The 25,459-nt window shown below is 42.7% G+C and overlaps 1 protein-coding gene across 1 annotated transcript in view; it reads left to right on the forward strand.

Annotated features, from left to right (window-relative positions):
- The window catches only part of LOC124595108 (SAM and SH3 domain-containing protein 1-like), a 427,338-nt gene that overhangs the window by 75,014 nt on the left and 326,865 nt on the right, over window positions 1-25,459 (forward strand). The window contains exon 2 of the mRNA XM_047133709.1: window positions 20,347-20,744. Coding sequence (XP_046989665.1) covers window positions 20,347-20,744 — 398 coding nt within the window. The remainder of the gene's footprint in view (window positions 1-20,346; window positions 20,745-25,459) is intronic.

Consider the following 25,459-nt stretch of genomic DNA (forward strand, 5'->3'; position numbering starts at 1 on the left):
TGTCTTAGGGAGGGCATTGTACTGGGGTAGTCCCTGCAAGCAGTTATTCTGCTTGGAATTGACAGATATAGTTGTTGGATGCCTTCCTGGGCGATATCGTGCCGAATTGTGTCCAACTAGTGCGCTAGATCGTCAAAATCCGAAGTTGGTTGGAGAGTCCTGTCCATAATGCTCCAAACTTTCCCAGCTGGGAAGAGACCCGGAACCTGCTGGACGAGGTGGGGTTTGGCAAGCATGAAGACACGCAGGAGAAACTCTCACCATGTGTAGGCGGGCGTTGTCTTGCCGCAATGTAAGCCCAGGATGACTTTCCATAAAGGACAACAAAACGGGGCACTTAATGTCGTCGACGAACTACTGTGCTGCAGGGGTGCTGCGTATTACAACCGAAGGGGACCCACTATGAAAAAAAAAAAAAAAAAAAAGGGGGCAACCGCAGCCTATGTGTCCATAATGGCGGGTGACAGTCTGTGCTTGGTATTCTGCGGCTGCCTGGGGCGTCTTGAGACACGTCTTCGCTGGTTACTGCGGCTCAGTTCGAATAGGGTCTCATCACTGAAGACAATTCTACTCCAGTCGACGAGATTCCCAGGACGACGACGTACGTGAAGCACTTTATCTTGAATAAATCATCCAATTCCTCTGAAATTGTTTCATTTGTTTGCCTGTACATGTACATCACGTCTGCCGATTTCCGACTTATTCGCATAATTCCTTCGTGATTCATCATTTTCTCTTGGTCTTTAAGTGTATGGGACAGCATATGGAATAACAGAACATGGATAGAAGGCTGGACCATGTCTGTACTCGTTGTGAGAACTACAGAACCATTTCGTTTATTTCAAGTTCTAGCAAGATACTTCAAAATGTCATCGATGAACATCTGAGAACGTACTTAAATAAGGAAATATCACCACTGCAAGCTGGGCTTGTGTACAATAAAGGAACACGAGAGCAGATTCTCAATCTCAGACAGACAACTGAAAAATGTAGAGAATTCAGTATCACTTTAGTTCTTTGTTTCTTGGACTATAGCAAAGCTTTCAGCTGCGTGCGACGGAAAGAAATGTGGAACGTGTTTGCAAAAATGGACGTTCCTGATCATCTTATTACTCTTATCAGAAATATCTACTCTGACAGAAGGCAATAATCAGTCTTTTTGAACCACGTAAACGAGTTAGATAGGGGTAAATTCTATCACCAGTTCTACTTAACGTCTATAAAAAATACATTATGAGTAAATGCCTTCGCGTCTGGGCTGGTGGGTTCCCAACTGGAGGAGGAATGATCAATAATTTAAGTTTTGGTGATGACACCATGCTGCGCACAATAACAAGCGGAAATGAGGGAAGTGCTGGACATAGTTTGGAAATAAAACGAGGAACTTCAGTTCCCAGTGAATAAGAAAAAGACCAGATCACGATAACTAACAGAGGTGAGTCACTACCAGCTACTAATATGCTATTAGAATATGCAGAAGTTGATCACTTTGTTTACCTGGGCCCAGTGGTCCACAAACAGCGTGGCTCTACACAGGAAATACAGCGTAAAATTGTTTCAGTTAGGGATGCTGCATCGAAGCTGACAGTGATTTTGAAAGACCGAACACTAACCAGACATACAAAATTGAGAGTACTGACATCTCTGGTGTTTCCATTTTTTTTTTTTTCAAGTGCGCTGAAATGTGAAAAATAACTGCAGGAGATCGCAAAAGAATTCTTGCTTTTGAGATGTGGACAAATAGGAAGTTGCTAAGAATATCATACATGGACAAGTGAACCAGCAAATCAGTCCTTCAGAATCTGGGGTGGAGATGATGTTGTCCAGAAGTTCTTTGGTCACATAGTTCGACGACAGGAGTATAACTTGGAAAAGATAATAATCCAAGGAAAAAGTTTGCAGGGAAGACAACGGAGACAATGGATAGACAATATAAAGGAAAAGCCACACTAAATATTGGGTCAGCTACTCCGAGACGCAGGAGATCAGGAACAATGGAGACAGACTGCTAAGAGGATTGTTTGATGGATCATCAACTTTCAACAATGAAAGATGGAGTGTTGATGTTCCCACATCCGATATCCGAGTGCTATGGATATACAGGGTATAAAAACCTACTTGCTTAGTTCCTCTTGTGATAAGTAGCAATTTGCCAACAAATTTTCTCTAGCGAACTCGATCAGCTGCCACATTTTCACATCCTACCAGTTTATGTCCATGCACTGAAAATACTTTGCAGAAATTCGTTTCCAAATGTTACAAGGTCTTTTTGTACTTCTATATCCATCCGTTGTTTTATGTAACGCCGGCCTGAGTGGCCGTGCGGATCTAGGCGCTACAGTCTGGAAACGCAAGACCACTACGCTCGCAGGTTCGAATCCTGCCTCGGGCATGGATGTGTGTGATGTCCTTAGATTAGTTAGGTTTAAGTAGTTCTAAGTTCTAGGGGACTGATGACCTCAGAGATTAAGTTCCATAGGGCTCAGAGCCATTTGAACCATTTTTTTAAATGTAATAATGCTGTTTGGGATTCTTCGATGTTTTCAGCATTTCATCATTTCAAACATGGTCGCAATAACTGTGCTTCAATATTCACCGCTAATATCGTTCGTGAAAACATTGAGCTTATTTGCCGATATTCCTGGCATCTCTTAGATATAACATGCATGCATGGCTGTCGGTGTGATGATAGAGGAATATATCCGAAGTTTTATGGACATACTTACAAAGTTCATTGCCATATACTTAGAATTTGTTGGAAGACGGCAGAAGCTTTTCCATGTCTGCATCTGTGTTCCAGTTAAAACAGATACGGCTGCCGTGATATGGAAATCGGGTGACATCTTGCAGTATCTTCTTTTGCACTATAGTCTGAGTGATACATTTTCACTTTCATACACATTATATTTCTCTTATCATCATTTGTTTTTAGTCCCACAGATCTGGCAATTCCATCCAGCTTTGGTATTCGTTAGTCGTAAACTCTGTGGCGTTCCTGCCACAAGAACGATGTCATCAACAAAATACAGATCTGTAAACCTAAACTGCTCATTGCAACGTATGTTGGAATCGTCCATAGTTTTTTCCACTATCAAATGTATGAGTAATATGAAAAGCTAGAATCAGATAATCAACCGCGTCATTCCGTATCTCGGTTTCACGTCCGCAGTCTTGTATTCACTGCGTGCTGCGTGCACGCGTCCCGTGGTTCTTGTACACCTGAAGATGGGCCTATGATTGCTCAAAACTTGTGCTTTTGAACCAATAAAACTATTTACAACTGAAGTGGTTGGTTGTCTGATTCCACTATGGATCTCAGTTGCGGATTATTCCTATCAAATGTTACGCTATTTGAAAAGGAATGGTGACAAAATGCTTGCTTGTCTGATGCCTGTTAGGATGGTAAAGAAAGGGGTGTTCTCATCTTCTGTTATTATTTAGCAGCTCGACTTTAGATACATGTTTCTGAACACGTCTGCAAAATTTTAGTGTGTTGAGGATACAAAAAGGAAAATTCTTTAATGCGACAAAAATGTCACAAGAGCTTTATTTCTCTGCTAGGTGTCCTTGGAAGATCTTAACCCTAGTGATGTTCAGAGACGGTATTGTCTTTGTTGTTTTAGAGATATTGCTGAAAAGGTAGTCCGTTTCACTAAGGCACAACTGGCATCTGAATGTTAATGATTGTCTAATACGCTCAGAATAGCCAGTCGTTGGCTGCAGCTTTAGCCAAACGGGCAACCAGCACTTCTGGTGAGTATTTCCGCGTCTCGTACACCAAACTGTTCATTGCCCCCCTTCAAAAGGAAATCCATAGGAGGTCAGAATGTCTCTGAAAGAATATTCATCACACGGCAGTCTTAACACAGTCACTGTAAACCCCTTAACTCAAAACTTCCATGGGAACTTGACGGGGAAACAATGCACATGTGACATTTTTGTCACATAAAAAAAGTGTTTCTATTTGTCTCCTCTAAACACTCTAAAATTTCGTATATGAATTTTTTTTTTTTTTTTACCCCTACGTAATGAAATGGGCCCGGATTTTTATGCCAAGTCATATTTTTTTCGTAACTTTATGATGAACTTTACAACAGTTTATGCACCAATCCAAATATTACAGTGTAAAAGAATGTTTTCTTATTGTGTATAAAAATCATATTTGTACCTTTTTTAGTAACAGCTCATATTTTGGCCACTTTTGCCATACTTCGGCCAACTTTTGCGGAAACTGCAAATATTGGTTGTATCTTTAAGGACACAAGCATAAATACATGAAAATGTTGCTCACACGACAATGTTTCACGTGATATTGTCACAAATAAACACAGTAGTTACTACAAAGCTTTGTTTATCAAGACCACAGTAGACAAGCAGCGTAACACATTAGTCTATTCGCTGACGTAAGACATAGTTGCGCTGGTTCGACGTGACCTCTCGAAGTCAACAAAGGCGGCTTCCGAAATAATAAATTTCACACACGTGCTACGTGGTCACATTATTCATTTTGAATGCAAACTCAGTCTAGTTCCACGTTCCACATGCCGTAAGTAAAGTGCTCCAACAATACGATGTTTCGAGGTTTCTGTTTGTGGTTTTGGAGGCAAGTTCTTCAACACTGACAAGAAACCGTGTGAAGTTAGTGCAGAAAAACACTTTAATGTGCAACAGCTGTAACACCGCCGTACACAGCAGCTGTGCGAAGAGAAGTGTTGCCAGTGACAGCAGACTAACGCTGTTATTTGAGTTTCGTGTCCATCTTCAATCATTCTTATGGTTCGTGTATCTTTTTTTTCCACACACGTGAAGACATTTAAAAAATAAGTGTTAGTTTCAAACACTGCAAATGGCACTCACAATTTTTCGGAAGTAAATATTGTGTTAGGCCTATATAGTATATAAAAAGGTCAACAAGAATGTTCTTAAATAAATTTATATGAAGTCATATTTTATTTTTAATGCCAAATATATATAAAGTTTTAGATAATAAATGCTTGCATATTTCGCTGTTTTAAAGTCATTAAAATCCCAGTCATAATAATGAATTTGTTCCTATTTGTGAATTACAGTTGATAGCAACCAGTCCCTTAGGCCAAATCAGTTTCTGGACGCGAAGCCCATTTTCAGTAGCCTGCAGCTGTATAACCCGAAAAGTAATCCGGTAAATAAATGTAACGTATTGAGCATATGTAGGCGGAAAGATCCACTACTATTGGATACACTATTGGTGACGAATCACTGGCAACAGTAGCTATTGTAAAATACGTAGGAGTTACCGTCCCGAGCGAACTAAAGTGGAATGACCACTTAAACTACATAGTAGGAAAAGCAGTTTCCAGGGTGAAATTCGCTGAGAGAATCTTAACGATATGTAGTTCGCCCATAAAATAAGTGACTTGTATAAACACTTGATCGACCGATTCGTGAATATTACAGGTTTGGGGTAAACTTTTTCGATGTTCTCTGTCGATTCAATCAGGTAAGGATCCCATAATCCACAGCAACACCGCAGCAGGACAGCAATGCGTAGTGTAGGCAGTCTCTTTAGTATACCTGTTGAATCTCCTAAGTGTTCTCCAGATAAAACACAGCCTTTGGTATGCCTTCCCTACAACATTATCTACGTGATCGCTCCAATTTAAGCTGTTCGCAATTGAAATTCGTAGATATTTAGTTGAACTGATAATCTTTTTTTTTTATTTGTGTGATTTACCGTGTAACCAAAGTTTAACGGATTCCTTTTAGTACTCATGCGCATGAACTAACAACACTTTTCGTGATTTAGGGTCAACTGCCGCTTTTCGCATCATACATATATTTTGTCCAAACCATTTTGCAGTTGGTTTTGATTTTCTGATGACTTTGCTAGATGGTAAATGACAGCATCATCTGTGAACATCTAAGAGGTCTGCTCAGATTGTCTCCCGTATCGTTTGTATAGATTAGGAACATCCCGATTATATTCTGGGGGAGTCTGCTCCTCCGTTTGCAACAAAGTTAAAGTGAGGCCGTACCCCTGCCAAGATGAACATTACAGTAGTCAGCCAAATAAGGTGACGACGACTAAAATTGGTGGTCGGTAACCACCCACTGAAAGTGCACGAGCTAGCAGATGTCGTAGGCATTTTAAAAAGTGCTGTACACGCATTCTGACTGAAAATTTGAACATGAGAAATCTGTTCGCTAGATGGACGTGAGCATGTTTCAGTGTTTGGCGATGTCTCGCTGCAAAAGAAACGAGTTTCTGCTTCGATTCACAACCTTGGATGAAACATGAGTCCACGACTTGGCATATGAGACGATGGCACAGTAAAAACAGTGGACTGAAGGAAGAGAATTAGCTCCAAAAAGGCGAAGACAGTTCCATCTGCAGGCAAGGTCTCGACAACTCTTGTTCAGGAAAAGTAGTGCTAGAGGAGGATGTCCCCTTACAATCACAAAATATTTCTTATGTTTTATTAGGCTTTAAATACTTCGTTAGTAAAGGGTGATAGGAGCTAGTTACTGAAGATACATTTTTCGAGTGATCCTATTCTCCCTCGAAATTCTGTCTTTGCCTCCGTTTTCCAGCCTTTCTGAACAATCGAGAAACAGACAAAGAGAAGCAGACAACAGAAAATACTTCTTAACCTATAAAGAAACCTCTTTAATAGTCGTGGGAAGCAGATATAATCGATGTCGATGTTTTCGCCCGCTGATTGGTATTACAAACTTGACACGATCCGTTCGTGGCTGACTCGGAAAGTTCTTAGCAGCGATTTCTGCGCAGTGCTTGTCCGCTTAGAAATCGGGGAGCCTAAAGTTTGCGCAGACCGACGCTGTGGCTAGAGGCGTGTCCCAGCTACAGCTTCAGAGCGCGCCCTTGCTTGCCGGGGAAGGGGAATTTCCTGCTGCTACTGCTGCCATTACACCGAATTTCCTGCCTCTGCCATTAGGCTGCCTGAGAGCATTGCCTCTGCGGAACTACTGGCTAGCTTTCAGCACTTGTTATGTACTCCTACTTCTACTTCTGCATTAAAGCTCCATCTCACGATTTTGCAGCATTTCTCGTGATATGCCAAAATTTGCGAAAGTCGAGAGTAGCCCCGGTATAAGCAGTTTACTAAAGGTTCCTTAAAACATTTTCCAGATCATTGTGACTAATACCCCAGGTTTCTTACACTACCTGCTCTCATATATACGAGAAAAATTAAGTCACGAAATTTCAACCCTGGATAGCTGATGACAGTAGGAACCAAAATTACCAATGTTGTGTAGGTCGACAACGCACCATTTTTAAACTACGGAAACGTGGCGCCACGCGTTCCGATTGGCCGCGAAATTGCCCTGTTGCCGGATGTACATTAATAAAACCGACAGACTGCAGCGATGGATTTCTGATTGGAAATAGAGGAAAAAAGAGTCCTAGGATCACGTGTCCAGAAATGCATCGTTGCTACGATAGATAGCGCTGACGAATGAAAGATCGTCTGACCATGTACAGTATGGTCCTTGTGTATTGCAGGCTGTGTGAGTGAGGCAGCGTACTGTAAGCATCAGATAGTATTTTAGTACGGCCAAGTAGATGGAAACCGTCGAGAAGCGGCATGGCTATACCAAAACAAGTACCCTCACCAATCACATCATGCAATATTTCAAGCCCTTTTTATTTGTTTTTGTGATCATGGGTCCTTTCTGACAGACAAATGTGGAGGGAGGCGGAGAACTGTGACTACACCAGATTTGGAGGACCTGGTTCTACAGGATATTGAGACAGCTCAACATCATCATCTCCGGACGTTGGAAAGGACGCGGAGCCCTGTAGCATGGCCTGCTAGATCACCGGTCTTAACCCCCATGGATGTTTACGTCTGGGGGCATCTGAAAAGCGTTGTGTATGCTGAACCAGTTCCTGATGTCCAGCCCCTTCAACAGCATGTTCATGACGTCTGCGAAGCTATCGGGAGGGAGGCCGGGCCGGAACGTGCAAAAGAGTGCAGCAGTCTATATGCGACGTGTGAACGCTTGCACTGCATCGCTTGGAGGTCACGTTGAACATCTGTTGTGACGTGGATGCAGTGCAGCTCTGTATTGTGTTCCGGGATGATTTGTTGTCGTTGCACCCACACCGTTCATTTCTGGACACATGTTCATAGCACCTTTTTCCCTCCAATTCCGGTCAGGATTCCATAACCCCAGTTTGTCGATTTTATTAATGTTCACTCTATGTATTAGGCAACTTTGGAAACTACCTTGTTGTAGTGGATCTGATATGAGGCTTATGAGATGAATTTTTGGCTTCTTGATATGTCTAATGCACGATTTTTATTTTGGTTGTGTGTGTGTGTAGGTCTCACTAAATTGTGTATTTTAGCTTATTACGAACTATAGTTGAGTGCTGTGTAAGGTATCTTTAGTGGCGTTCACTTAACGTTTTCCTAGAACTCGTTCATAGTTTTGGGCGGTTATTAGTTTGGCATCATAATTTTGAGGATACGTCACTGCACTTTCTGTTAGCAGTTGTGACTCGACGGGACTGGTCGACCTAAATTTACGAAGTGCAAGTGACCGTGTAATCAAATGGTGATGTAAACTCGTTATGTTACACAGAATGAAGATAATTTTATTAGGTAACACTGATTAATTCCACATATGGAATTCTGAGCCGAAAGAATGAAATTAAAGTTACTCAGAAGTAACAAAGCCATTCATTGAAAAAATGCATTGCTCCCACAAGTATACAGTACCAATATTGTTGAATGTACGTATGCATGGACCCAGACACGCATACAGTTACTCGAAATACAATGGGCGTCCAACCCATGGAATCTGCATAATATTGGAACAATTCTGCCCCCAACACATGATCGTCAGCTATCAATTTCAAGTCTAGATTCAAGGCTTATTTCAATGTAACTGTTCACTGCTCGATGAAAATAATGTTTATCTGTCCTATCCTGCAACGGAATGCTGCCAGTTTTGGCAAAAATGTGTGCCTGTTTTCCTTTACTTCCCTCAAAATGAACTGTCTGTTTTCCCACGGCACCGGACAGCTCACAAACTGTCAGTCAGTGGAACAATGTTTGTATGTGGTCCACTATCTTGTGCGGTATTCGTTGGAGGTGATATCCGTAAATGTGGCTCTAATGGCAGGCTCTCTGACGCACTCACCGAGGCATCAGACTAAAATTGGCAAAAGGAGTTGAAGATTTATTGGTGGCTACTTGGCCAGCACGCACGGGTGGCCGGCCGCCTCTTAAGACTGGTTTGCTCTGATACAGTGGGATCATAAAGCAGCAAGCTGTCAAACGCGCGGCCTCTAATACGCTTTTAACTGCCACTGCAGCGTAGAATTACAATGAGCGGTCTTCGGGGAAATTTCTTGCATTGTTAGGCCGCGCAGGTCACGCATACCCGTACTTATAAATCATTCCGCATAAGAAAATGCTCTCAGTCTCTGCACACGTTGCGGCGCAGATAATAAAGATTACAGTAATGGTGGAATGCCGTGCTCTTTGTGGGTTTCTCTGGTGTGTCTAGATAATGACAGCGCGGTGCCGAAGATTACACAGGAAGCTACACCTTAATTTCTGTTATTACTGCCTGATATAATTCAATGATCTCAGATGTATGCTTTTAAATCAGTCTGGACGTTTCCAGTTTCACTTGTACTTCGGAGTTTATACCATGCTGAGACGTGAAATGGCAAGAGATTATCAAATATTGTAGCACTGAGGGAAAGGAAATTTGTGGCACAACTTGACTAAGAAAAAGGATAAGTTGTAGGACACATCCTGAGACATTAAGAAATTATCTGTTCGTTAATGGGAGGACGTGTGTTGGGCAAAAATTGTAGAGGGGGACCAAGGTTTCTACAGTAAGCAGGTTCGAATGGATATAGGCTGCAGTAGCTACAAGGAGAAGAGGAGAGCGGCACAGCATAGACTAACTTGGATAATTGCATCAAATCAGTCTTTGAACTGAAGACAACAACAACAATAAGTAATTCATTCGAGCGCTATTTACTCCAGTTTCGTTGAATACTGTTGAACAGCATTGTGTTCAAAATATACTCTAAGAAATAAAAGAAACGATGCACCACGAAGGAATTGCACGCCAGATCATTATCCGCATGGCAGGTGACAGTGAGGATGATATCCTACCGTTGTTCGGGGCGTCTGTAGGGACGTCTTTGTTGGGCATCGGAGCTCAGTTCGAAGGGGGACTTATCACTGAAGATAATTCTACTCTAGTCAATGACATTCCAGGCCTGATGACCAGAGAAGACTTGTCTGGAAACGCCACGAACAATGATGGACACCAACCTGACTGTCATCCGCCATACGGCACGACAACCAGGAGATACGGTCATGGGTGCCATTTCGTATCAAAGCAGGACCCCTTTGGTTGTTATCCGATGCACCGTTTCAGCACTGCGATACGTTGACGATATTCTACGTCCGTATTGTTGCCCTTCATGACAAGCCATTCCGGGCTTACATTTCAGCAAGTCAATGCTCGCCCGCCTACGACGAGTGTGTCTACTGCTTGTCTTCGTGCTTGCCAGTAAGGTCATCTGACCTCTCCCCAGTTGGGGACGTTTCGCACATTATGGGCATCGCCTTCCAACCAGATCGGATTTTTGGCGATCTAGGGCGCCAGTTGGACAAATCTGCCACGATGTGCCTCAGGAGGACATCCAACAAATCTACCCATCAATGCGAAACCCAATAAGTGCATACATAAGGGCCCGAGGTGGATCAATGTGTTATTGACTTGCTCAAACCTCTTTTTCCTGAATAAATCATCCGTTTTTTTCTGAAATCATATTCATTTGTCTGTATATTTAAGTCACATGTACCGATTTCCATTCTATTCGGATAATTCCTTCGTGGTGCGTCGTTTTTTATTGTCTTCGAGGGTAATTATCTCTTCTACGCTAGTTTCAGTCCCAATAGTCTGTGATACACTTCTAAATTCGCCTGGAGGTTAAAACACTCAGTAAATAAATTGTTTTTGAGTATATCTACATTATTTATTTACTACTTAGAAAGACTAAAAACGAATCTTTTTCTGTGTTGCAACGCCAGTATTGCAACGTCGATAACATTAAAAATTTTTTGGCGTACCTCACACACTCATCATCAAGGCGACACAGTACCATTTAAGATGTTCACTGACATGTAACTGCAACATTACCGTGATATTTACTAGCATCTGTATCATCACCATCATCATCACTATCGACTGTTTGATGACGTCCACTGCTGGATAAATACTACTTAATGACGTTTCCGTGCATTATGACCACTTTAATACTACATACGTCCATACTTATCCGGTATATAGGCTACCCAGGTTGTCGTCTCGATCTGTTCTCTCTTGTAATCCAGCAAAGGACTTCAGTGTTCCACCCATTCGTCTGGCTGCATGACACGCCCTTCTACGTTTCATTCAATCACACTCGTAACTGCGTTTTCCATTCCAGTTCGTTCTCTTACCCATAGGTTTGTTATCCTGTCTTTCCTCGTAATTCCCAACATCTGATGCTCAACAAAATCCAGTGACAGACGCTAGAAGAGAGGCTTGTGCATCACTTAGAGGTTGACTATTGAAATATTGAGAGATTACATCCCAAGAAAATTCGGGCAACATATTGGTTCCTGCCAACGACATCTCCATCTATGTGACTTAACTGCAATTCACACATACGTGCCTGGCAGAGAATTCATCGAACCACTTTCACACTGTTTTTCTACTTTTTCACTCTCGAACAGCGCGCGGAGGAAGTGAACACTTAACTCTCTCCGTGCGAAATCTGATTCCTTTATTTTATTATAGAGATCACTTCTCCCTCTTTAGATGAGTACCAACACTCGGAGGAGAATGTTGGAGATTAAATTTCGTGAAAACATCTCGTCGCAATTAAAAACGCCTTGATGAAAAACGCCTTTGTTTCAATGATTGCAATCCCATTTCCCTTACCATATACCTTTTTCCCGTATTTCTCGGTAATACAGAACGAGTTGCCCTTCTTTGAACTTTTTCAATGTCCTTCGTCATTCCGTCTGGTATTCCCACATACATCTCGAACAATGATCACTAAAAGAAAAATAGAGAAATTAGATGCGATGTAAAGCTTCAAAGATAGTCATTTGTACCACGCGCCATTTTTGAACAGAACTGAGAATGATGGAACACACAGTGTTACCAGAACTACTGTCCGCCAAACTTTGACTGCCATAAATCACGGAAGGTAACACACATTGAAACTGAAATCTACAATAATACGAGTAGATATCCATCCCACACTGGCACTAGGAATTATTCATAAACCATCGCACAGCTTGAAAACGATGGAAAAGAGCCAGTATTACAGCTGTGCTTAATTTTGTCTAACGTCACACTTTTCTACACTGCACTTACAATAAAGAAAACCAACACCACTAATTTTTTGATAGGATAGAATTTTCGGACTGCGATAGATGCACTCAGATCTTCGCTAACTCGGAAGATTACTTAAGACATGCGGTCAAAATATCAGTTTTCTTTACAATTGATTGCCCAAAACCGACTGTATAGCTCATTTGTCTGTCACTTGACTGGTATACTGTTGCAAGGACGCCAGATCTTGTCGACTGTATCAAAGTAATTCATATAGCGAGAAGACACAGGTTATGTGAGTTTCTGCCATCTACGCTTCCATTCTGGGTCATGGGGTATATGAGGAACAAAATTTCCATCTTTAACGTGATCTTTCGACAGGAGCGAGCTGCATGTGGTCTCAGGTCTAAGAATTCACTGATCTGCTGGTAGAACACGTATCTCTCTCTCTCTCTCTCTCTCTCTCTCTCTCTCTCTCGACTAGTTCGTCCTTCAATGACGCTTTAGGACCCGATCCGGGCGAGGAGCGTTCGTGACAATGGTGTCTTCTCATCTGAAATCCATTTAACTATACTAATATGGTGGAGAGATGAAGACAGTCTTCTCCAATAACCGGAGATATATATTTCAGTATATCCAGAAAAATTAAAAGAAACATTGAACATCGCTCTCCTTTGTTTCACTGTAAAGTCACTTCGTGCTAACTGTTTAATGGCTCATCAGAACTGATAGTAGTTCCAGTTATTAGATACAATGCCTGTCAGGCAGATCTAAACATGCAGAACAGCGTATTGTTACACCTGAAACTGCACCTGAGAACACGATATGTCTCCCACAGTATCCTGTCGTACGGGAGGCACTTAGTATCAAAAAAATAAAGACCAGAACGTAAGATTACTTTACACCCACTGGCACGATGTCTATGTCATGTCTGTTCTTCAAGACATAATGAAATTCATACGCAGCAATAAATATTTTATCTGAATGATGAATAACAATTATGAATAACCCTTGGTTATTGAATGACGACGGTACTACGTATTAAATACAGTTTGGCAGAGCCGTAAGTGAATATCAGCAACCTTCCAGTCCTCCTGCGGTGCTTTCATTTCATCGCAGAGGCAATTCTTTTGTTTCCACTTGGTTTGATTACATTAAGGAAATCGGTTTCTCCCGCGCATCCCTTGGGACTGCAGGATCGGGTGGGGAACTCAGGCCGCAAAGCTTGCTTAAGACAACTTCTTCTCAGTCGTGTGTTACCGGCACAATATGTCCTGAATATTTTTCTTTCCCTCCTATGGATTTTCCCTCTCAGCAGACTTCAAAGGAAAGCTTTCATCAACTCTTCGCGATTTTTTTTTTTAGATACATACTGTTCGTATACGAGTGTTACACGAATAAATCCAAAACTTCTTGCATTTATTTTTCTTGATCTCAGTGCTTACACGAAGAGACTTTCCTTCCTAAATCTATGTATCGGGGATTAATTTGCCGTTTCGAAAAGTTTTTAGTAGAACTGCCCGAAGACACAGCAGTCACGAAAAACTTCTCCATCGTTTCTGAATATTAGCTCCAAAAAAAAACATATTTATAAATATTTTAAGCAGTGGCTCGCTATCCGAAAGTGTCTCAGTCCCTACTTTAAAGCTTATGGAGTAAATACTTCGGGGGAAAATATGCTATGATTTTGTAAGAGCCATTTCTGAATGTTCTGATTGCTCTTTGTAGCTCATTAGTAATAATCTTACCACAAAATCAAAATGACACGGACACGCTATCTCCTTACTTGCCTTGCCTGGACAGCAAAACGTTTTCACATTGACACTGCGCTCAGGAATGAAACACATACATCATTACCACTGTAAAGAACTGATGATGGTCTACATTAATCAGTGTGGACAATTAATAGGCTAGTTCCTTTAAAAACGAAGTCAGTCATTCTTCTCCCCTTATCGCAACTAACGATCCGTCGCTAATGACCTCTATATAGAGACTACCTAAAATTTTCTTTCTATTTCAGCACTCTAACAACGAAATACCTTGTGAAATGGGACAAAACAAGTTGCCATTAACACTCGTGACTGCGCTAACGAATATCGGTGCGACGAAAGACAGGTTTTTGTAAGCGGGCAACGAGAAAAGTCTGCTCCTGTGAGTTGTGTTTGACCTCGAAGCTGCCTGTGAATAACGAGGCAGACAACATGAAGGAAGCACGCAAGGTAGGAGAGATTCTTGCCGAGGCTTTAGACGTGAGGCTGTTGTTGGCGTATCAGCAGGGAAAGTATGCCGGGGAGCACATTCCACGGTAGGGGGCACATTCTCAGCTAGTGTCCGTATACGAGCGTTACGTAACGGATACTGACTTCCGTGAATGTGTGAGAGCCTGTGTCGCTCCAACTGGAATTTGTTACTAAGTTTCCTCTCTCGTAGTGAGTTTATTTCCTCTATCGTCGCTTCTGGAGAGAGTTCGTTACGCTTTGTCGGATCCTAGGAGGTACATTCGTGCTTCGGTGATCTTCAGACAAAAATGCACATAGGAAAAAAAAAAAAAGGCTCACCTCTTTCCGAGACGGCTGCAGCACTTAGCTGGAAGAGTGAGCGATAATCAAGAGCCTGTGGTTCCAGGATGTCCATCGGTCCCCACTGTGTAGACACGCGTGCGAAGTGTCTGCGCAGGCGTGCGTCCACGAGTACTTTAAAGGCAAATTAGGGACCTCACATTATAATTACACCACTTTGTTATTGCACGTGGCTTTCCGTTTGCGTACGGGACGTTTCTCTTCTACAGGAACTTTTATTAAAAACAATGCCTTCATTTCGCAACTACGAGAGTTAGATAAGAAGGTAATACCTAAATAAAATGTAACCACTATTTCTGCCTCGGTTTCGCAAATTCCCACAACTAACCACATTTTGTTAATGAGAACGAGATGATTGAAGTTTGCAGTTTCGGGGGCACTCGGGAATCACGTTTCCGAGAACAGGAGCCAATCACACGATGATTACTCTCGATATGTCTTCATGTCTAACGCAAGGACAAGATTTAAACAAAAAAAATCCTATGAAACATAAATATTTCATCGCAAATGAGTTATTTTTGTTGTAAGTGAAAACGGTTTCTTGATTTGAAAATTCTCTCGTTCCCCCTTCCCCCTCCTTCAATCCTCCAGCCTCTTTCCTCATCCTCTCACCCCATTTTGCTTTAATTTTAGGAAGCTTTCCATCTCTTTCGGGCACAAGAACGTCATAAAGAGTCGAATCAAACTCCAGACGCGGTCGGAAGTTGATGTTAGAACCGAGAAATGGTCCCAAGTAGAAATTAGAATGTTGTTTATGCTTTTTTATAGAAAAAATTCCTGTTGTTTCCGAATTGTATTTGATAGAATACCAAAGCAAGTTTAGTTTAATTAGTCCTTTAATTATTAGGATGGTTGTTAACAAAATTCTGATTCATGGTCAGTATCTTAGTCAGCTTTCTGGCTACCTGTTGCTATAAATATATCCTTATTTTGCTGTTAAATGTTTAAATTTGATGAATAATATTCTTATTTTATTTCATTAGCATCGCAAAAATAGAATAAGAACGCATACAGAATACATTCCGAAAATTACTGGAAACCACAGGAGAAAACATCTTTACCATAAAATGCTGTGTAAACGTTTCAAAAGAGTAAGAAGTATGTTTCTATTCGACTGTGGAAGAAGACACACACGGACCTACAGCTAAACGCCAATAACTGCCACTACCCATCGAAATGTAAATCTGTGCTCACCACCCTGGTACACAGAGCGCTAGCCGTATGCGACAAGGAGAGTCGTTCTATCAAGCTGCCGCATCTGCGAGAGACCTTTCGCAGAAACAGCTATTCGGAAACTCGATCAACACTCGCTCTCCAGCAGAGAAAGGAGAAGAAATAAAATGACGCAGAATATGGAACCAAGCGCCTGGCGTGCCCTCCGTACACAGGACCCCCCCCCCCCCCCCCCCCCCCAGCCAAAACTGCCAGGATAGTAGAGAAATAGATGATATAAACCATTTTCCTCTCAACCGTAAAAAATCGAGAATATGCTTAGTTCAGTCAAAGCCCAGCTATGACTACGGGCCCCTGGCTTCTACAGAATCAGCTGTGAGTGTGACGTACAGTACATCGGCCAGCCGCAGCGATGCTTCTCAAAGCGGTTTTCGGAGCAAAAGAGTAGCGTTCGCCTTGGCTAAACAGACAAGTACGCGGTAGCGGAGTACAGTTACGCGTTCGGTCATCAAGGAGGCAATGGAAACACGATTACATGATGGTTCAAATGGCTCTGAGCACTATGCGACTTAACTTCTGAGGTCATCCGTCGCCTAGAACTTAGAACTAATTAAACCTAACTAACCTAAGGACATCACACACATCCATGCCCGAGGCAGGATTCGAAACTGCGACCGTAGCGGTCTCGAGGTTCCACACTGTAGCGCCCAGAACCGCACGGCCACTCCGGCCGGCCAAGTACATGATCTTGTCAACTTGTGCAGCTGTTTCCAACTGAGTTCCGGACGGTATGTGCTCTAGCAAAAATGTGTTGCGAAAGCTAATGTGAAAGCGGCGTAGGCAGTGGACGGAATAGACAGGACTCGATGCATGGACATCCGCTCAACCACACCATTGCCGCTACCCCCCCCCCCCCCCCCACAAACACACACACACACACACACACACACACACACACACACACACACACACACACACACACAAAAAACCAGAGACGGCGTTGCGATAACAGGACGACACGACTCAGCTAATACGAGGTGCGGCTAGAAAAAAACCAGACTGATGCTGGAAAAAACATTTATTTACAATTATTTACAATTTCATGTTATCTCCTTCAATGTACTCTCCTCCTCGGTCTCTACATCGCTCCATACGAATTTTCCACTGTTCATAGCAATGCTGCAGATCATTTTCGGTAAGTCCATACATTACTTCCGTCGCTTTTTCTTTTACTGCTTCAACAGTCTCATATCTAGTTCCTTTCAAAGCTGACTTGACTTTAGGGAAAAGAAAAAAGTCACAGGGGGCCAAATCAGGTGAGTAGGGTGGATGATCTAAGATGGGAATGTTGTGTTTTGCCAAAAACGTCTTCACTGACAACGCACTGTGAGCTGGGGCATTGTCTTGGTGAAGGATCCATGACTTTTTTCTCCACAAATCGTTCCGTTTTCTCCGTACTCGCTCACGTAGGGTAGCCAGGACGCTAATGTAGTAATGCTGATTCACTGTTTGTCCCTCTGGTACCCAATCAATGTTCACAATCCCTTTGATGTCAAAAAAAAAAAACAATCATCATTGCCTTGAATTTCGATTTTGACATTCGTGCTTTTTTTTGTCGTGGAGAACCAGGAGTTTTCCAATGCATCGATTGGCGTTTAGTTTCGGGATCGTAAGTAAAAAACCACGATTCATCGCAAGTAATAACATTTTGTAAGAAGGTGGGATCACTTTCAATGTTTTCCAGGATGTCAGAACAAATCATTCTTCGTCGTTCCTTCTGTTCAATTGTGAGACACTTTGGAACCATTTTTGAACACACTTTGTTCATGTTGAAACTTTCATGAAGAATCTGCCTAACACTTTCCTTGTCAACTCCTGTTAACTCAGACACTGCTCTGATTGTTAAACGGCGATCTTGTCGAACAAGTTTACCGATTTTTTCAATGTTTGCATCAGTTTTTGCTGACAATGGTCTGCCAGTGCGAGTGTCATCACTGGTGTCTTCGCGGCCATCTTTAAATCGTTTAAACCACTCAAACACTTGTGTTCGCGATACACAATCACCGCCGTACACTTGTTGTAACATTACAAACGTTTCACTTGCAGATTTTCCTAGTATGAAACAAAATTTGATGTTAACACGCTGTTCTTTCTGTACACTCAATATTTTCCGACGTACAGACAAAACGTCAACTACTTAAAACAGATGCCACGGGCAGACTGAGTGCAGGAGGCAAATGAAACTCGAGCAGTAGGCGGAGCGAGAGTCACGTGACAGGCCACGCGACTTTCAGCCTTATTGCATTCGTTTTATTGTTTCACCAGTACTAGTCCGGTTTTTTTCTAGCCACACCTCGTAAAGCGAGAATAGAAATAAGTTAAATAGATACAGTTTTGATTCATGTTGTCCTCGCAACGCCGTTACCGAGATGATAGAGTCAGAGCATTCAGTTCGCAGTACTTCACATTTGCTGCTCAGTGCATGATACGACTGTTAATACTACGTATTGGGCGCAAGTACATGTAACTCACACAGTCACTTCGCAACGATGAAAGGCTGCACAGCAACAAAACACCTTGTCGCTGACTTATTATGTAATTCCTTGCCTGATATCAAATTAAATGAAACTCTTCGCTTGTTACTTTTTTTACACAGACATTTCCTTACTTTTTTGTCTTTAAGAACGTCCATTTCAATCATTTGTCTCTTTTGCAAATAAAAATCAAGGTTTGACTGAATTTGGCGTAATAGAAGATAGGAATTTGCGTTCGTAAGTGTTCTGACATAATCCGTTTGCTGTCTCCCTGTTTCTGGCGTGTCCTTAGACTGCTGTCTCCTCATTGATTTTCGGGGTGAGAATCTCTCCTGCAACATGAACAATGTGTTCTTTTGATGTCACCGTAATTTGTTTTCATTGCCCACGTTGGATCTTTTGCATTTGTTTGTATGTGGTTCGTATTTTCTTTTAGTGCTTCTATTCGTTGTTTGCAATGTCCAGATTTTGCGCGAAAAATACTAGATCACCTTCGAAAGGAAGCCAGTTGAATTTAAGCCCACTCGCTTGACAGCGTAACATGACGCCGTTTGGGATATTGTAGAGACTCATTTTTATCTGCCAGTCTTGAGTTACCTTCTGTAGGACACAATCAGACATAATTGGTGAAAATTCATATTCTTATTTCAGTGCAGTTTTGTTTTCAAATGGTTTAGATAGGTCACCAAAACCATCACTCTCATCATGATGATGACGATGACGATGTGATGATGATAATAATAATAATAATAATAATAATACAGCAAGCATATTATTAAAGATCCCAATACCACAACAGATAAATGCAGACTTTGCAAACAACAAATAGAATCAGTAGATCACATCACAAGCGGATGTACAATACTAGCAAATACAGAATACACCAGAAGACATGACAATGTAGCAAAAATAATACATCAACAACTTGTCATACAACATAAACTAATAAAACAACACGTTCCCACAAGTATACACGACAAAACGTACTGGAGAATGATGAATACAAATTATACTAGAACAGAACCATTAGAACAGATAAAACAACACCACATAACAAACCTGACATCATACTCACCAATAAAAAGAAGAAATTAACACAACTAATCGAAACATCCATACCCAATACAACAAATATACAGAAGAAAACAGGAGAAAAAATTGAAAAATACATCCAACTGGCTGAGGAAGTCAAAGACATGTGGCATCAGGATAAAGTTGACATACCAATTACACTATCAACTACAGGAGTCATACCACACAATACCGACCAGTAGATCAACGCAATACAGCTACATCCAAGCGTATATATACAACTACAGAAATCTGTAATTATTGATACATGTTCAATTACCCGAAAGTTTCTAAATGCAATGTAACATATACCGTACAGTTAAAAGGAAGTCACGCTTGATCAAGGTCCGCGTCACTTTCCATTTTTAACCAGACATAACGTCTGAGAAAGGAAAGAATAATAATAATCTTTGTTATTATGTATTCTAGTCCTGAAGGCCCTATATTTACCAGTTGAAATAAATGCATAAATAACAAAATTTCCTCAAACTTCCAACCATGCCAAGACAATGCATTCGCATTAATGCATAAATATACTGTCAAAATTATCAACATAAGGCATACTGTGACAGGAGATAAAATATCCTTCCTCCAGTTTGAAGAGTGTTGCGCTTTGTGGTTTACAGACTGGCGAGCGGGGCTACCTGGAGGGGCTGGCTTCGCGGTACGCGGACCTGTTCAACACGCACTACGGCGACGTGCTAGAGCACCTGGACGAGCTCCGGCGCCGCGAGTGGGACGAACTGTCGCCGCGGATGCGCGTGCTGGGCTCCGGCGGGGGGGCGGGCGCTGCGGGCGGCACGCCGGCCTCCACGCCGGACTCGAACCCCAGCCCTCAGCAGCTGACCACGTCGCTGTCGCAGCCCATTTACGTGCCGGGCAAGTACCAGCCGTCCAGCTGCCTCAGCGACAGGGAGGAGGACGAGATCTACGGCTTCGGCTACGGCGTCTACGGCCGCCAGGTGCTGCAGCGGCAGCCGCCGGCGCACAAGGTGCTGCTCTCCCCTCAGGTGCCCTACCAGAGGTGAGTCACACTGCGTGGTCAGCTTTTCCTGTTTTGGAAGATAAGCTCGCCGAACAAAGTGTCGATCAACCACTGAAAGAGAACATGGGTTTATTTGGCCCTGTAGATGGCGTAGAACCCTTACCAGGCGCTCATGTTGTGCAAACTTACCTCGTGCATTAGAACCTTCGTACAAGTTTCTCATTTCAATTGCTATTCCGTAGAAAGTGGTGTAGTTGACGTACAATGTACTGGTCAAGCCTTTCCCCGAAGACTGCACTAGATAAAATTAGAATTACATTTTAATAATACATATATATCAACGGGGACAGATGAAAATGTGTGCCCCGACTGGGACTCGATCCCGAGATCTCCTGCTTACATGGCAGACCGTCTATCCATTTGAGCCACCGAGGGCACAGAGGATAGCGCAACTGCAGGGTCTATCTCGCGCACGCCTCCCGGAGACCCACATTCTCACCTTGTATGTCCACACACTCATTACTCGTGGAAGACATTCTTACCAAGTCCCGTAAGAGTTCTGGGAATACGTGTACATCCGCACAGAAGTAGGTCATGGCCGGTGTTGCCAGAACTACGTACTTACACGGATATGGTGTCTGTTCTTTCGGACATGTCCCAAAGAACAGACACCATATCCGTATATGCACTAGATAAGGTGATCCATTCTTTGATTACTTTAGCGAATCGGCACGTACCATTTCCTCCTTCCTGTTATCTATGAAGCTCTCGTAAATGGTGTTCCCAAATGCAGATCTGGTACGCGCTGGATTCTTCCGAAGACCAGTGATTCTTAGTGGTGAGTGTAGCTATTTTCTGTGAGATAAATTCCGGGATGCCATTCTGACGCGTTTATTTTCAAATGTAAGACTCTAGTCAATCTGTACACTTGTTCGCCCACTGCTTGAACACTGCTCACCAGTGTGGGATCCGTACCAGACAGGGTTGATAGAAGAGATAGAGAAGATCCAACGGAGAGCAGCGCGCTTCGTTACAGGATCATTTAGTAATTGCGAAAGCGTTACGGACATGATAGATAAACTCCAGTGGAAGACCCTACAGGAGAGACGCTCAGTAGCTCGGTACGGGCTTTTGTTGAAGTTTCGAGAACGAACCTTCACCGAGGAGTCAAGCAGTATATTGCTCCCTCCTACGTATATCTCGCGAAGAGACAATGAGGATAAAATCGGAGAGATTAGAGCCCACACAGAGGCATACCGACAATTTTCTTTCCACGAACAATACGAGACTGGAATACAAGGGAGAACCGATAGAGGTACTCAAAGTAACCTCCGCCACACACCGTCAGGTGGCTTGCGGAGTATGGATGTAGATCTAGATGTTTTTCCACTGACATGCACTGAGTATTCTCTCTCAAGGTGCAAGTCCCCCTCTACGGTACAGGAATTGTGCGCACGGGGAGGAAAGGGTTGGCCCTAACACGTGTACTGTAGTTGTGACCCTGATCAAACAATAATGATTACTAATTAGTGATGGGGACTATCTGTTTCTGTAATGAAACAAGGGTTACAAATCACGTACATTTATCGGCTGTGAGTTCTATGGTTGCTCAGAACAAACAAGAATCAAACACTCATAATGTGAAAATGAGTGCATATAAATCTTTGTGGATCTTCCGAGAGAAAGGACTGGAAAAGTTCTCAAAAAATAAACCGAACGAACAACAAATCGTGTTAACTGACTGCTAATTGCAAAATCAAAATGTTGGTGATGGTGGCGTCGGAAGGTTAGTAAGTAAAGAGAAATAGAGGCCAGTGAGTAAGATCATGGCCGAAAAATCACCCAGCCTTTTCGGACGCCGTTTGCTGCTACACTTTTGCGGGAGACAGACGCTGTCATGGCGTGGCCCTCTGCTCGTGAATCCACTACTTCTCTCGCGGTGATTAGTCTGTTCTCTACGCCTCTCAACGACCAAGTGTATTTCCTATGGCTACCGGTGAAGAAGTGCGTGATACATAGCTGTCCTGCTCCGCCTAAACTGCGCTGTTGGCCAGTCTGAAACCGCGTATTTTATTTCACCAGTCTGAAAACTCCTAACACTTTCGTTCTGGAAGGTTCAGAGTCACTTTTTGAAAGATTCCAAACGCCGACCTATCCTAATTCTTCCTCCCAGAAACTTGATAATGACACCCTATGGCACATCGCCGTTCCCGAAGTTTTCGGGTGCCGTCCTATCAAAGGGCTGGATACAGCCTGAGACGTTTCACAGATACCGTACAATATTAACAGTTTAGTATCATAAAAGGATTCCTTTCACAAAGTGAAGAAGTTCCGAGAGCATGGTAAAGCCGAATATCCTACCTGGACAGTAACTGATTACATTCTATTGGCGACTCTCACATATGAACAGGCGCGGAGTATGTCCTGTCACCGACTGCGAGCTTGGTGCACTCCCGAAATCTCTTGCTTACCTCGTAATACTTGATAGCCCTTCGTATATCTTCAATAAGTTAAAATTATTCATTTTTTATTCAATGTACACGTTAACTACATTGTGGTATTATTGTCTTAATGCACTGATGAACCGTAAGCTGCTCCTATTGCCAATTACGTCGAAAAATGACTTAAATCATTAATATTTAATGAAGTAAAACAGGCACTTCAAGCCAGAACACCAGTGGTTCCCTTACATCTTTACTGCCGACTACGATCTGTTCTCAAGTCTCGTGTTCCCCTCTCCACTCCTATGATTCACAATCGCACAATATGGCCTGGTTGCTACATCCGCCTTCATGGGGACAGACTTCCTGGTCGCTGCCGGAATTTTCTGGGCACTGATTATGCAGCGAATTGACTTCGTAAGATTTGAAAGACAGATCTCTTAAAATAACGGAGACCTCACAAAGTGACCGTCCACAGTTAACGAACGTGATGTCGTTGAAGTGTTGTGTATTTGTTAGTCGGTTGTATGGAATTAGCCGAATTAGATGGGTCGACAAGGCGACATGGCAGAAACAAGGCTTCGAGAATGAATATGACCATTATCACACCATGATTAAGCTGCCTGATTTGTTGGTGTGTCAATGCAGGCCGTCCAACACGTCTACGAGGAATGGTGTACCACTCAGTCATGTAACGGTGGTATCAACAGTTGTTAAAGATCCTAACATACTTGGAATGGAGGCGAATGTCACACTTTATCAATGGACAAGCAGTTTCAAACGAGACAGAAGTTGCTGCTACATTAAATGAAAGTAAAATTCTGACAGTTTCCAGGTGAACATTGGGAAGGGAGCTGGACGTTTGGAGTCACGCACCTTCTGAAAGCCATCGCTCACAGCGGTGCATAAAGCTGCACGTCTTCAGTAGGCTACACTTCACAGAAACGAGATGCCTGCCCTATGGAGGCCCGTGGGGTTGGGCAACGAGTCGCGATTTGGGCTCTTTTTCAAACGATGCAAGGTGTAGAACACACCGACGGCCCAAAGAGGCGTTTAAAACACGGTGTGTGGAAGGTGTAGTTCTAAGATTTTCTGGTAGTCATTTGGGCCCATTTACTTGGGTAACGGTGAACATGTTTGTTTCAACAGGTACTCTCATTTATTCTACATCTTCACGATGAGTACGCTGTGGACACTCCTATCTATCGCATCCTACTAGATCATTAAATCCCCTGGACATAATGTCATAGACAACGTCTGAGACTATTTAGAACAGTCTGTGAAGCGGAGCAATCAAGATCTCTGGAATTTGGTTACTTTATGGGATTAATCATCAAAATGGTTCAAATGACTCTGAGCACTATGGGACTTAACTTCTCAGGTCATCAGTCCCCTAGAACTTAGAACTACTTAAACCTAACTAACCTAAGGACATCACACACATCCATGCCCGAGGCAGGATTCGAACCTGCGACCATAGCGGTCGCGCGGTTCCAGACTGTAGCGCCTAGAACCGCTCGGCCACTCAGGCCGGCGATTAATCATCAATGAGTGGCTTCGGCTGAATATGGTATCCCTCAAGAAACTCTTGCACTCTCTTCCTCGCCAGATTTAGGCTACTGTCAGTGCTGGCGGCGGTGCTACAAAGTATTAGTGTTTGTGCTGGAAGTGACTAATTTTTTATCTGGTGTCTTATATGGCTGATCCCGTCTCCTGTTAACAATATGAAGACATCTTTTTACGCAGTTCAGTTGTCAACTCTTCAGCTGAAATACAGACTAATATAAAGGGACGGCTAATGTATTGGCACTCAACGTGTACTTAACTGTTCAAAGATAACAGTGTGTAGTTAGCCACTGCAGCTAAACACTATATTACTGCAGTGATACTACTACTGATTACTCTGTCCGAGTTTTACGTTATCCAGTCCACTGGAATTATTTCAGACACAAAATCGTCCTCATTGTGTGAGCCACTGTGTCTTCTGGAAAGTCCGAAACCGCACCCTCAGGGGGCTCGTCAGGAGTCATTCCTCCTGGAATATCCCGCGAGAACACAGCACCTACCGCGCTCCCGCACGGTCCACTCGCTTATTTACAGTATCTTTGTCTCTGATCCTCCAAAGATTCTTAACAACTAGACTAGTTGTTAAGAAGTGATGGATTTTGCACGCTATACTCACGGTTGCGATGACAGAACCGGCCACTCACTAGTATGCGGAACTAATGAATCTGACGTTTCTCGATTTCTAAGTACACGGTTAACTGTCTCTCGACTTGCAGAAGGACTTTACTGCGATTTACTGCCGTTCGG

Source organism: Schistocerca americana, chromosome 1, assembly GCF_021461395.2.
Source record: "Schistocerca americana isolate TAMUIC-IGC-003095 chromosome 1, iqSchAmer2.1, whole genome shotgun sequence".
Lineage (NCBI taxonomy): Eukaryota > Metazoa > Arthropoda > Insecta > Orthoptera > Acrididae > Schistocerca > Schistocerca americana.